Source organism: Bombus affinis, chromosome 16, assembly GCF_024516045.1.
Source record: "Bombus affinis isolate iyBomAffi1 chromosome 16, iyBomAffi1.2, whole genome shotgun sequence".
Taxonomy (NCBI): domain Eukaryota; kingdom Metazoa; phylum Arthropoda; class Insecta; order Hymenoptera; family Apidae; genus Bombus; species Bombus affinis.
Window position 1 is genome coordinate 6,604,938 of NC_066359.1, and position 15,160 is coordinate 6,620,097.

The 15,160-nt window shown below is 34.5% G+C and overlaps 3 protein-coding genes across 3 annotated transcripts; 1 reads left to right on the forward strand and 2 right to left on the reverse strand.

The window, feature by feature from the left end:
* Positions 1 to 270: 270 nt before the first annotated feature.
* Positions 271 to 1,588, reverse strand: LOC126925630 (transcription factor SPT20 homolog). The gene is made up of 2 exons (XM_050741400.1): positions 675 to 1,588; positions 271 to 390 (listed from the first exon to the last, which is right to left on the reverse strand). Exons 1-2 carry the CDS (start codon positions 1,488 to 1,490, stop codon positions 385 to 387), a joined length of 822 nt encoding a protein of 273 aa, XP_050597357.1. The 5' UTR covers positions 1,491 to 1,588; the 3' UTR covers positions 271 to 384.
* Positions 1,589 to 4,592: 3,004 nt separating this feature from the next.
* Positions 4,593 to 8,598, reverse strand: LOC126925623 (uncharacterized). Its single transcript, XM_050741389.1, has 2 exons — positions 7,548 to 8,598; positions 4,593 to 7,196 (listed from the first exon to the last, which is right to left on the reverse strand). The coding sequence occupies exons 1-2, from the start codon at positions 7,712 to 7,714 to the stop codon at positions 5,300 to 5,302; spliced, it is 2,064 nt and encodes a 687-aa protein (XP_050597346.1). The 5' UTR covers positions 7,715 to 8,598; the 3' UTR covers positions 4,593 to 5,299.
* A 288-nt stretch (positions 8,599 to 8,886) lies between these two features.
* Positions 8,887 to 14,157, forward strand: LOC126925628 (uncharacterized). The gene is made up of 5 exons (XM_050741398.1): positions 8,887 to 9,123; positions 9,579 to 9,776; positions 11,715 to 11,923; positions 12,592 to 12,732; positions 13,590 to 14,157. The coding sequence occupies exons 1-5, from the start codon at positions 9,006 to 9,008 to the stop codon at positions 13,605 to 13,607; spliced, it is 684 nt and encodes a 227-aa protein (XP_050597355.1). The 5' UTR covers positions 8,887 to 9,005; the 3' UTR covers positions 13,608 to 14,157.
* Positions 14,158 to 15,160: the final 1,003 nt, after the last annotated feature.

The following is a 15,160-nucleotide window of genomic DNA, read 5'->3' on the forward strand; positions in this document are numbered from 1 at the left end:
GTTTCATAAGTTAGCTTGTATGAAGACTGCTGATGTTGTGATGTCGGTCCTGAATTGGTAGCATGAATTTACAGTAGTTACAAACAGTATTTACACGCTATTGTTTCCATTATAGACCATTTACATGCTAATTACTTAGGACCAGATATATTAAAGTTCGTCTCATTTAATGGTACTTTCATGTGATTAAATGTGAATAAATTTGGTGAGGTAAATTTTAGGCAACTGGTACATCTGGTAGTTATTTGAACAGAGAAATGAAAACGTGTGTATGTTTTTTCAAATTTTATTCATATTTTTCACAATCGTATATTTTCTCTCATTTTTTATCTTCTTAACTACTCTAAGTCCAGCTCTGGTAACCTCTTCTTTTAGGTGCACAGATCACATCTGAAAAAAGACAAAATTTGTCTTAATTGATCACCTCTTTTAGAGAAATCGAGAATCCTATCACAAAAATACTGATCAAGCCCTGAATACATATACAAATTTAAGTTTTTATAAATACAGCTGAAGAAATGAACAGAAACCAAAACAGAAACTTTCTCACCCACTGGATACCAATAGCAGTAAATAATATTAAAATAGTTCAATACCGTTAGAGTAATATTGTTTGTACCAACACTGCTAAAACATTATTAGAACGACCAGTATCGCCAAATACTTCAACTTACATGATGATGCGTACGATGGGTCATGGGAACCATGTGGCGGCTCATACTTCTCTCCTTATAAATCCTCATAGCAGGCTCCATGAAGAGAGCCGATCCCAAAGTAGGAACTTGCTGTTTAGTGCAGCTGCATTGCATAATACTCTGTTGGCATTGTTGACACTGAGGTACCTTGACATAAGTGGCCACAGGTTCAGGTTCAGTAATCATCATAATAGGCTTGGGGGGAACCACCACCATTTGTTCCTCGTACACAGGTCTAACAGGCTCCTTCTCTATTTTAGGGGCCACAATCTTCTCTGGTTTAGGTTCAGGCTTTACAATCTTCTCTTTGATAATAGTCTCAACCACTGGTTTCACAGGTTTCTCTTCTTTTGGTGGTTGGATGATGTTGACGTTGGTTTGAGAAGGTGGGCAAGGTTGAGGCTGTTGGATGAATTTCAAGGAAGTTTGAGCAGGAGGTTGAATCACGTTGAAGGTTTGAACTGGCTGAGGAGCAGGTTGGATGCTGAAAGTTTGAACTGGTGGAGGAACAGCTTGGATATTAAGTGTTTGCACTCGTTGGGGTACTTGCTGAATGTTCAACGTTTGAACAGGCTGAGGAGCAGCTTGGATGCTATAACTTTGTGCTTGAGGTACCATGCTACCTGAGTCCAGACAGATGACTGATTTCTTGGATCTAGCCTGGTCGTCTTCTTCTGTCTTGTCGATCTTCAGATTATGGCCTTCGTCCAGTGATTTCTCGTTGATGTTCGTTGGAACTGCCTGGGTCAGAGACAGACCCAAGAAGAAGAGGAAGAAGACAACTTTGGAGTTCATTTTTTTAGTTGGATTGTTCTTCGAAGTCGAACTGTGAGGATCCTGATGAGGAGCTCGGTTTTTATAGGGATTTGGTGGAATACAGTGACCTGGTTTTACTTAGGAAACACGCGTATGTACGCAATGGTGCTGAGTGAGCGTAATTTGAAGGTATTGAGCCACTATGTTGACGCGATAGAGGATTATTGGTTTGTCGGCGTGTTACCATGCGTGAAACGGTTCCGCGAAACTTACCAGGATAGAGAATTTCTTATATTAAGTTGCTTTACAAGCATTTTATAAAGTATGCGGCAATATGCAAGTTATACGATATTTTGGGAAATACAAGACACAAAAAAAGATGATTTCTCCAATCTCTTCAGTTTCTTTAACCCTCTAAGTTTCTTTAGAGCCTTCCATTTCCTTAATTTCTTAAATTTACTCAATTACTTTACATTTTGCAATCTTTTTAAATTTTTTTTGTAAATTCCAATTTTTTCTAAATTCATAGCTTTAAAATGGTGTTAGTGACTAGTAATGAGTAGTAAATGACTCGGGTAAGTGTAAGTGATGGGGTGTTGGTTAATTTTATTTGAAACAACGCCTACTTGACCGAGGTTAGATCTTCCAGAAGAAAAAAGTCAAAGTTTTGCTGGAAAGGAACATTAACTCGGTATCTTTACGGAATTCTACTTGCAGAAAAGAATTTTGCAAATTTTGAACATAAAAATAACAGTACATACAACGCAATCTCGGTACTATTTTTAATTAACAGGGCAGTATGTCTCACGATGATAAAATTCAAAAATTTATTGTTATGACTGTAGAAGCTTTAAACGATTGACTGTCGTTTTGAACGTTAAACGACTGATTGACCTATTTTTACAATTTAAATCAAACACAAAATAGACAATTCTTAGCCACATTCTCTAGTTACATTGTTAATTATTTTGTTCATTTTTTATTATATTATTCACAGACAAAATGGACGATTCTTCACTAGGCTTTCTCGGTTACTTTATTTCTTTCTGCTCTTATTAATGCATATAATAGATCAAAGGGTTAATATTCATCGCTGTTGCGTAGCCGTGTGTTTGAGAATAATGCGGAAACACCGGATGCAATGACATTACGTTTTGCTGCAAGAACATGCAACACGATAAATAAACTCGATTAAGAAACACGATTAATAAACTCGATTTCGTCATCGTCATGGTTACGGTGATTATTGTTATTATTGCATAATGTTTCCAAAATAACAATGCATGTTGCATACAGGTTGAACAATATTATTCCGCTGATATTCGTTTCGTAATTGCGAAACAGTAGTGAGATATTTCGTCAAGATCACGCGTTCGTATTTATTATTTAAACAAATAAAATAAAAGGAAAAATATCGGCAGAAGTATCATTTCGTCATTTTATTTATCCTACGGATATTACGTAAGGGTGAAATTTAAAACTTTTATTCATTTTCGATATATCTTTGTTTAATTTTATTTATTTCCACAGCATATTTACATTTCCCAATTTCATTTATTTCTATTTATTTCCAATGTTATTATTTCATTTATTTACTGATTTTCTTTCTCGTATTTCGATATGTTCATCGTACCATAAAATCATCAACGATTTATTACTGTATTTATTTATTTATTCCTTTCCAATTAAATTTATTTGCAAACGTACAAAAATTCCAGCTTGTCATAATTTACATCTCCATAATCTAAAATCGCTCGATAAACTGTTCTATTTTCAAGTGTTCATTTCTATTGACAACTGAGTGATTGCAGATTTTCTCATTAGATGGCATTGGTAAAATCCGCAATCACTTAGTTGCCCAATATACTAAATACAATAAAAGAAGAAAAAGGAATGAAATTTTTGTAACTTGAAAGAACCCATTCTCTGTCAGTTTATTTTTCACAATACACCGATCCTTCTACGGGAAAGGGGAAAAAGTCATTTCACTGACCATTTTCCTCCGACGTCCAAAGTTGAATCAAACCAAGGTTAGACCAAACCTTAACCTGCTTTGTAATTCTCCTCAGGAGTCTCTCTTTTTCCTCTTCAATGATCGAATTGTTTCTTCCCCGTCGGTTTGAAGAGAGAATACGTTTTAATCTCAAAGCAGTGCCTTCTCCTTTCTTCCAAGAATCACTGTACTTCATCCTCCTCTTTGATTAGAACACACCATTGTAGGAGAGCTTCATGGAAAGTTATATATATAGTAGAATGCACGGCGTAACAAGATCGTAAAAATAAAAATCGAGTAAAAGTAGCAGTACTTTTCTTTCCTGCTTTCATTTTACGTTGCATTGGTAGATTCCTGTTACCTGTTGTTCTTTTACTACCTTTGGTGCCTTCTTGCAATTTCTTTTCTAATGTGTTCCTTAGCACATATTTGATTGAATTGTTCTTTTGGGTGCGTTTTTATTATCGGGATTCACTTTTTGCTGTTTTCGTACTCCTTTTCCTATTTTATTTCCTAACTACTTTATTTAAAATGATGCTTCAGAATATCGTGTAACTGGAGTTTTCTCAATCGTAGCATCCTAATTTTTAGGTTAGGTTTTCAAAGAAATGCGTCCTTTTATTATATAATATTCTATAGGAAGAGAAATCTCTTTTGGTCTAATTACAAAATGTAATTCTTTTACTTAAAATGATATTTTAATTATATTAATGTCTTTTTAATTATTGTCACTCTAATTTGGAGGTTAGTTCTACAGAAAATGAGTCGTTTCTTATCGCGGTGATAAATAATCTTTTTAAGATTAAAGTGGCTGTTCACATCCGATATAGAAAAATTCATTTTCTTGTACTGTTTAAAACGAGCATTGTAACGATCGAATGCCCCAGTCGAATATTTACTGTATCGAGAATTTTTCGCGCATCAAAAAACGCGTACATTAAAATTTCATGAATATGAATATCCCGGAAGATTTTTATTCAAATATCCAGTGAGTTTCACGATGTGGTAGATAAAAAACAATAAAGATATTCTGCAATTTTGTTTAGCAAATATTGGCGATACATTTCACTAATTTCCATTTTTAGTCCAACCTTTCAAGCTATTATTCCAAATGGCACGTAACGCAAAAATAAATAAGAGGATAAATATTGCAAGAGAAAAACACCATCTATGAGAATTTATTCCATCAAAAGCGACTCTTCAAATTCTCATCTAACAATCATATTATTCACTAGCTTTTGTAAAAATAATTCCCTAGAATCTAAACTACATAATGAAGATACGAAGAAGTATACAGGATGTTTCACATATGGTATAATTTAATTTGTAAAATATTCTTATTATAATACAAATTTTATAGAAACATTTTGTACAAAAGTTAGATAGTTTCTAATATTTTTATTCTGTTCGTAAAGCCAGGAATTTGGCATACTTTATTTCGTATAACAAATAAAATCTCGAGATCAATGACGAATAATGTTTTTATAAACATGGAAACAATTATTCGTCATTTTTAAGTAACTTCGTTTTTTATTCGCAGCTTTTACTCGAACATGACTCGAGTAAAATTGTTTTCAAATAACTATCAAATAAAGCGCACGAATAAAACGAACTTGCCCAAGAATTATAACTAATTTCTTGAATAAAATTTTATCTAGATGATTGTTAAATAATTAATCGCTTTTTATTAAATATTAATATATCGAAAAATTCCTCAAATAAAATTTCATTCGAACCATAGAATTCTTCGAATAAAATTTTATTCGAATTCTGAAAAAATTCTTCGAACAAATTTATTTTTATTCCAGTCTTCGTTGATAATGTCCCATTCTAACCAATTATCGTTTCCAAACTATCAAATACCACTCATAGTCTCTATCGTGCTTTCTTCAGACACATCGTCGTCTCCTATCGTCTCCATTTGCATCAATCTAGTCTTCGGGGAATCTTCGCCCAAGGACCTGTTCCCCGAGAATCCACTCTTGTCCCTAGAATTATTATCTTCGCTCGTGACGTCTCCTTTCCTCTTAATCTCTTCCTGCTGCATCGCCTCGCAAGATTCCAGTTGTTCATTACCCTGATAACTGTCATCCATCTGCTCCACCATCTCAGCTCCCATCTGCTCACCATTTTCATCGATCTCGTAAGACTCCTGATCTTCGTGTTTCTCCAATTGCTTCTCCCATCTGCTACTATTAACAATCTCAACGCCATCTCCAGCAACCTTCTGCGTCGTCCTGAACACGTTCAACTCCCCTGGAATATCGTAGGAACTGTGTTTTACTTCTGGAGCATAGATCTGTCTGCTATCATCTGATGTCTGGGTCCTTTGAGATTGGACAAATTGGGACCGTACTACTTTTGGTTCTCTTTCATAAATTTTAGGATTTCCCACTGCAGATTGTTGGTTGGAATGAATTTTAGGATATTGGGTATGTTCAGCTTTGGAATATTGGTTGGTTTGAGCTTTGAAATATTGGTTAGATTCAGGTTTGAAATATTCATACATAGGTTCAGCTTTGGAATATTGGACAGGTTCAGGTTTGGTATATTGGACAGGTTCAGGTTTGGAATATTGGACAGGTTCAGGTTTGGAATATTGGATAGGTTCGGGTTTTGAATATCGGATAGGTTCGGGTTTTGAATATCGGATGGGTTCAGGTTTTGAATATCGGATAGGTTCAGGCTTGATGTATGGGCTAGGTTGAACTCTAGAATACTGGTTAAATTCAGTTTTAGGATATTGGATAGCTTCAGATTTGAAATACTGGTTAGGTTGAACTTTGAAATATTGATTAACTTGAGTTTTGGAATTCTGGCTAGATTGACTCATGGGATTGCCATGTATAAAGGAATCACTAAAATACCTATCAGACCTAGAGCTCATTCCAAAATCCTTCTTTGATTTAAAATTTCCCAAATCTTCATTATCAGATGACAGGCTGGATGGTCTTCTGAAATGATTGAAAGAAGGTTCGTTATTGGAACTAGGCGAATATTTACCCATTCCAAAATCCTTCTTCGTCCCAAAATTCCTGAAATATTCTTCGTTACTGATTGACAGACCTGAAGGTCTTCTGAAATTATTAAATGAAGCCTCGTTATTAAGGCTCGCCTCAAAGTCCTTCCTCACTCCAAAATTTGAAGATTTCCTTGGATGACCGAAAGCAGACTGACTACTAGACAAGCCATAATCCCCAAAATACTTGTCAGGTCCTGTGCTCGCGCTAAACTCCTTCCCCGCTCCAAGGTTCCTTAAATCTTCCTCATCATTAGCTAAGGCACTTGATTGTCTTCTTAAATTATTCATAGAAGACTCACTATTGGTCAGGCCATAATCCGCATACAATTTGCTCGAAGGTACCAAGTCAGATTGGTCTTTGATCAGGTCATAGAAATTAGGTTTTCTGTATGGTGTTCTATTTGGAGTTCTTGAAACTGTGAAATGAGACTGGTACGAGGATGCTGGATTATTTATACTGTGAATAGAGGTGGTTTGCGAAGGAGCCACGTCAAAATCGAAAGCTTGTCCGATGGTAAAGGGATTCTCGCGTTTGCAGGTGGCTGTTGATTTAGTGACAGGTGGGGTCCCTCTGCTTCTGATGGCTCTATCATACGAGGCTCCATCGTATGGGTCATTGAATGGAGAATTGTAGGGTTGCTGGAAGATTGGGTTACGTCTAAATGGTTCGCTGCTCTGCCAAGGACTGCTTTCTGGCTCGAGTCCATGATACTCTCTTCTGGACGTGTCCCTAGAAATTTAGGGTCAGTTCCAACGTTTCAATGTCAATTAAAATAAATCGGGAGTTGTAAGGTAAAAAATATTCTTATGGCGAGAGGTCTGAATTGTTTAAAATGTTCATGGATCTCTTGGGATTAAAAATTTAAAGGATTCTTTAAATTTTTGTTGAAAAGAAAATTATTCTAGATAATTTTTTCCTGCAAAAACCAATAATAACGGATTAATTTTCATAGTGAAGTCTATCGCTCATTTATTTTTCGGTAAAGCGGAAATGGAATTTCCTAAAATTTTCAAGAATCTCAGACAGTTTGATATTTAGAGGCTGATGAAATTAAGAAACGCGAAGAATTCGAATTCTTACCATGAAACCAGGGTGTCTGGTCGTTCTCGACGACACGAGGGGCAGGAAGCATGCCTCGGATTTCTCGTTTGCTCTTCTTCGTCCCAGCTTCGTAACTGTGGCGATCCACAGATCGCATTCACGAACAGACAAAGTAGAACAAATCGTCTAAAAGATCGTTCGAACATGCTTATATGGTTATTAAAGATCAGACCTCGTCGAGACGCTTTTATAAGCTACAAATTCGACGAGGACATATACTTCCTCTTTGTTGCGTCAGAATCTCGTGTTTCCTTTACGTGGCCGGAAATGAAGATGCATTAATGATTTACCGATTGAGGTTAGCCTTGATCTCCTTTTCCATCAGTAAGATCAACATTATGGTGATGCAATAGCATAAACGTTGAAATACTATTATTATTATACATTATTATCGTTATTATTATTATTATTATTATTATTATATCTTGTACAAAAAATAAATATTTGTTTTAAAGCTATCTTCTTCCTGCCACAATTAGGATACTTTTTAGACACATTTCGCTCATAGTATGTCAATTTTTGGACAATATCTTGTCAATCGTTTAACTTTCTTTCTAAGAATTTATTAAAGATACCATAAATTTAATATATTTCACGTTGATAAGAAAAAATACTTGATCAAAATTTGATCAAAATTATTCCAACGGTTTATTAGAAAATGAATTACAAATATTTTTACCATTTTCTGAATAAGAATTACAAATATTATGAATTCCCTTAATGTTCGACCGATTTCATCGCAAATTGTATGTTTGAGTAAATATGGGAAAAAGTGGGGGAACTGAAACTCAGTCTGATATATGAGACGTCATCAAAGTGAAATAATAATAAATAATCCGATTATTTATTGTTATGTTACGCGCAATGTTTCCCTGTTGTTGACAAAAGTGACTGGAGTGAAATACGAGCTGCCCCTATTTCTCGTTCCATGAATATTTACTTGTGTATTTCCAACTAATTTCACACGCGTCGTATAATTACACTAATTGCCGTTTTCTGTCGCCTGATTACGTTTACAAGCTGTACCTTTTCTTCTTTCTAATACCGTCTTCGTGTTCCTCTCAATTTTCACTTTGATCAGGTTAGAAAATTCTTCTTTAATTAGAAAACAGTCCGTAACAATAAAAAATAAATTTACTTTATAATAATTGATAATAATAACTGAAAGTAAATGAAACTCGTTCGTACATTCCTCCTTCTATTTTATTTCACTTAGAATATAACCTATAGGGAAAAACAATGCAAAAATAGGGAAATTTTGAAATTTGAATTTTCGGAATTTCTTGGAAAATTATTATAAAAAAGAAGACTCTCGAAATAACGAATCATTACGTTTCCAAATTTTGAGTTCTGCTTTCTCGATCATCGGACTAGTGTTAAGTATCTAGTTACTTTTAAGTACCTAGTTACTTTGTCAAGGATCGTTCACAATCGCAGATGGCGCTACGAATGTTCATCCACCGAATGTTTCTTCGCAGACAGGACACAGACGATGACATAATATCGAAGAAATCGCTACAATCAGTCAAGCAGATCATCAACTTTCTGAAAGAACGTAAGGAATTGTGAATTTACAAGACAATTTTCGCTCTTGTAAATCAACGTTTCTATATACAGTACTGTTAATTAAATTGTAATTATTCGAACGATACATCTTTATTCTTTACTTACTTCCGACACTATTAATTCTACCGTATAAAAGCTAAATATAGTAACTTCTACCATAAAAGTTAAATGCCATAAATTCTACCACGAAAGCTACATAAAATTTTCTTGCTGTTATTAACGTACAGAATTTTTTATTAGAACAACGAACACTGTCTTGATACCATAGTCGATTAAAAATGATATGTGTCTTAAATTCCAATTATTCAATTACTGTCCATTAAGTTCCGAAATCGTCCAAATAATTATTATATACATATTTATTTTCGTTTTCTTCTACTAACGCAGTCTGACGTGGTTAGGTTAATTAAAGACTCACAAAACTGCTTTCTCTCTGATTTCAAGATGCTAGAGAGGAAGGGCTATTTCGGCGTGCTGGTCGTCGCGATCTTAGAAGACGAATTCTGAACTCGTTGAAGAAAGGCGAGAAACCTCATTTAGAGAACAACGACGTGGCTCTGGAATGCGCAGCCGCGTTGCAACTTTTTTTAAGCCATTTGAAGAAACCTGTGATGCCCCAGCACGTTCAACAACTTCTTCTTGGTAGACAAAAGAGTCCTACGTCTTCTTCTTTTAATTGAAAGAATTACCCGGCCAAATGTTTGTCAAATTAATTTTGCCATTTTTTCTTTCTCTTTTTTTCGACGAGTAGCGTCGTACCAACGTCCCATCGTAGAGACGTTTATTGTTTTTTAAATAAATTTTAGAAGATTCCTAAAGGAAAGGTTCCTAAAGTGATTTGTCATAGTTTGGTCTAATTTCGTGAGGTTTCAGTTTCTTTAGAGAAAATCTTTAAAGTGACTTCCTGATTTTTGGCCTAATTATTAAAGTGAATTAGACGATTGAAGAATTCCGTATAACAGTTCATACGATTATTCAATAACATACAAGATAGAATAACTGTACAAAATTTGGGGTAACCAAAAGCACTTTAATTGTTGAATGGATTTAAAAAATTGAAAATTCTTTGAATAATAGTAAATGGAACTATACATTAATTAGTAAAATTTCATAGAATTAACATTTTTATCTCATAGAGAAGAATACTGAATAATTAAAATCTGTTTTTATTCTTCAACAAAAATTCTTTGCAGATCTAATTGAAGTAGAACTTACGTTTTATTCTCATGAGCATACAATTTTTTTCTTATATTTAAATTTTCCTTGTGTTTCCTTCTTTCTTTAATTAAAAACCACCCTGGCTTTTAACTGTTATGATCTCTATTTAAGCATCGTAAAAAAGGAGGTTAACTGGGGAATCCTATTATGAAGATCACGAAATCTCAAGCGGCGATTTTTCTCTGAATTCAAAAACTTATGCACCTTATATTTGGACAAAAACATTTTTATTAAATCCATTGAAACATAATTAAGATTCTGTAGAAATCTAAAGAAAAATATAAGATCTATAGAAACTTGAAGAAAGATACAAAATCCATCTATCTGTTTATCCAATAGAAATTAAAATCCTTATAAATCTAGAGAAGATTGTGTAATCTATGGAAACACAAAGAAAAAATATAAAATCTAATCGTGTCTATGTTTGATAAAAATTAAAATCTCTAGCAACTCGATGAATGTTATAATATTTATTTTATCTTCATATCCAATAAAAATTAAAATCCCTAGAAAAAAGGTTTGCCAATTTATATATCATATGTTTGTGTTCCCTCTCACTTCTACATGAAATTACTCTTACTTAAACAAATTTATGAAACGCGGCATATCCGTTTGCAATCTAGCCAAACGATACGAATCATCGATTAAATTAACGAGTCCAGCCATCATGGCGTTAAGTAATAATTCCTCGCGTTACCTAACCGCAGATATTTGGAAACAATATGCACTCGTGTTCCCCTCCTGACATGGTTTCGAATGACCACGTTTCGACACGATATTCTACGCTATAAAAGATCCTGATACGTGATACGTGCTGGTAATTAAAATCGACTGGCGCTCGTTATAGAAACAAACGAGAATTACCAAACTGCCTATCTGTGAAATTTTATTGTTATATCACGTTTCATTTCCTCTTCTCTCTTCTGTATAATTTGTAGCGGTACTTTTATTTAGATATAATTGAAATAAAAATTTTTGTCTTATTTTTTAGTTTGTAGTATTATAGAGAAAGATTTTTGTAACTTATAAAATTAATATCTTGGTGATACAAAGATCTAAGTGAATAACTTCAAGCGTACCACCTAACTAGATACTACCTAAATATATAACTAGAATATAACTAGAACGAGCGTTACCAACGTTAGGTACAAATATTTAGTTTTTATTTTTCTTAACTTAGTCATTCGCAGATAAAGTTTGTCTATTTAAGAAAATAAATAAATAAAAATTCATAATTCCTTTTCTTCACATATAAATTTATTTTTATATTTATCTCGTATTTATTTCGATGCTTTATTTATCTCCATACGAGCATCGAAATAAAAAGAACCAATGACTGAATGATAACTTTTCGTAAAACAGCTGACAATCCCGGAGTGACTGCGCACATGATCGCCAAGGATGCACTAGGATTGATACGACAAGACGTCGGTGGTCGTCACGGAGAGCTTCTAGCCGGCCTTCTTGATTTACTCAGACACTTGACACTCTCTGGCCCTCCATCCGAAAGATCAGAGCTTCGTGGGTCACCGCTTCCAATCGCACTTCTTCCAGTCTTTTTTACTTTGACGGTAAATCATTCTCAACACAATCGAATGAATAGAAATCGAAATTGTTATACTATGTAAAGATCAGGTTCTATTTTACGATTTCCTTAAATTTGTTAAATTATCGAAACTATGATTTACAAGGTTAGACTACACTGTCAAGGCTAGACTATGGATGTTCATGCAAATTCATATTTTTTAAAAATCTAATTATTAGCACTACAACTACTACACTAAAACACTAAGGAATTCCATGTTATGCAGTACATTTTTGGTACCATTAACCCACCTGGAACCATGATCCCTAAATGAAAGTGGGCACATTTATAAAATTGTAAACCCAGTCGTTTTGACTGGTGTGGTAGGTTCCGGTGTTAAGAGCAGACTGTACATGTTTATGGAAATTCATATTTTTACGGGGCATCTTATGTTACGTATATAACGTTAACTGATCCAATCGAAACCAGTGTCAGCCTCTTCTTTGTGAATATATATATATATACACGTATATAACGCTCCTTTGTTACAGCGTGTTCGCAATTTTTTCGAGGCTGTGCAATTCTTGAGATCCCTTCGAGCGGAGTGGATCGTTGATTCGGTTTAACCCAAAGAACAGAAACAGCCACGAAACGAATCACGATGCAGATCGACGAGGATTTTAACGCGACTGATCGATCGTTTCGCTGTTACAGCCGGCCGATCTGGTGAAATGGAAGCAAGTGGCCGCCAGATTCAACGAATTAATTACCGAGGCCCCCGAGCAACTGCAGCTGAATGAAAATCGATCGTGCGAAATGGAATCCGCCAGGCTATCCGTCGAGAACACGGACAACGTAAGAAATAGGAACTTTCTTAAGGTTTAGAAAAGATTAATAACGATCTTGGAAGCAATCTCAAATGTGATTCTTCTTCATCTAACGGGAGAATTTATTTTTGATGAGAAATCAAATAGATATATATGAGAGAGGAGAAATTTTCGTGAAGAGATCAGCTTTTCGTTCTTATTTGATGGAAAGAAAATTGTGTTTAAAAATGTGGTAGAGATAAAAGATTCTTTGAGTAGATTGAAAAGATGATAATATTTGAGAGAATCCAAATATAATATTGTGGAGGATTCGAAGCTAACTTAAATTTAAAACGAGTTTTACTGAAACATAATCTAAGAATACATTAAATTCAGTCCTAACCTAAACCGAGTCGATGCTAAACTTAATTTTAATCTAAGTTAGACGTGAAACATATTCAATGCAAATCTAACCTAATTCAATTCAAAGCTTTCTCTAAGCTGAATCAAGTTCAATCCAAAACTAATCTAAATCCAAAATAAATTCAATTTGAAGTTAACCTAAATTACCAAACTAAGTTCAATCGAAGTCTAGCGAAAAGTAACTTAAATTACCAAACTTAATCTAAATGAAATTCAACTCGAATTCTACCTTAAATCTGAATTCAGCTGCAACCTAACCTAAACTTAATACTATTATGCTGTGTCTATAGTTGAGCGCTTCTTATAACTTAGAAATGGTTAATATAAAGCAGATAAAGGAAAAAGAAGAAGGATAAATAAAAAGTGCCATTATTCCAATATCGTTTCTTTCCTGTAGAATAATTTTTTGCCTGAAAGAATTCGCTGGAGCACAGCCACGATTTTAATAACAAATTTACACAAATGTCTCTTTTATCGTTTTAGGTTAGGTTGGAGAGATAACTAGGATTCTTGCTGTGCCGTTGCATGGCCCGCCGGCAAGTAGACTTCATCCAGTAATTTCCAATTCGAATCGAAAGCATCCGATATTAAGCAGCATACAAATGTAATTCTTTCGTATAAATGTAAGAGAATTGTGTAAATTACTCGTACTTCCGCTCAACCGATGACAATCACAGAAACCTACATTTTCACCTAAATTATTTCTTCTTCTTTTCTTTTTTTCGAAAATAAAACAACTATTATAATTTCATTTTTTTGCCATTTATGGTTTACAATGAAAAAATCCCTGGTTCATGTGTAATGAGATAAAAATTGAAATACATATACGTTACTTTAAAAATATTGTAACAATTTGGAGGAGTCTTATGTATTTAGATTAGAGATTGTTACTTTGTACTTGTTTGTTTAGAAATATACAGAAATATACACACATTATGAATAGAAGAAGTTTAATTGTAATGTCAGCCTATGTAAAGAAATTGGCCCCTTGCCTTGTGATTCCTTTTATAGTTACGCTGCGATTAATAATAACAATCATTAAACTATTGTATGTTAAACAATATTCACTTTTTATTCTGAAACTAAGACGAAAAATTAAGATAAATATTCAATGAGTCATGGTCTGTTTCATGTTTGAAGAACCATTCAATTTCTAGAATTCGAATGAAATATTCAAATAAATATTCAATGGGTCATAATCTGTCTCGCGTCTGAAGAAGTCAAAAGAAAAAGAAAAGATCGTACACGTGATCAAAATGATCATTAGCAACGCCCTAACGTGTATCTGAACGTCAGCGTGATCGTTAAGGCATTCGAATAATAGTACCTAACCTCTAAACTTAGCAGGAGGACTTCACGAAGCAGTTGACGCGTCTCATACACGCCAGAAGCCCATTGTCTAGCCCGCTATTGCTCCTCGATATTCCATTAAGACGTTCGACAAAGCGTCACGCGAGCTAAACTGAGAAAATGGCCCTCGGAAGCGGGCCATTTACAGGCAACCATATGAGCGTCCTAGAAAGGGATGTGCAAGCCTGAAAACGCGCGATACGCTTTCTATCAGGACGTTTAGTATTCCTCTTAACGACGTTGCTCGAGACGAAAATGCAGATCAGAAATTGGTATCTCGATGAAAGAGCTTGTGCAACGTACGACGTCTGATGAACGACAGGAAATTTGACACGACCGTAACGACGATCATGTCGAATGAACTTAAATTGTATTCTGATGGCAGGAAGAACATGCAGAAGATGGCGTCGAGAAATTGTGCTCGATGGCATTTTCAGATAAGACGTTCGTTGAGTTGCACGAATTCTGTTGATGGTATTGGGTTCCAGGATGAAGTGAAGGAGCTAAATTAACCTATTGTGCTCTATGGAGGTATACACATTACCCAGGGTCGAATTCAAGTTTTCGAGGTCTGGGACTATTGACACAGCGGAGAGCTTCGTAGAATTAAGTGGGAAGGAGTTAAAATGAAATTTTACGTAAATGTGAAATAAAACCTATTTTGTGATAAGTTATACTTAAAATGTGTTAAAAGACATTATACA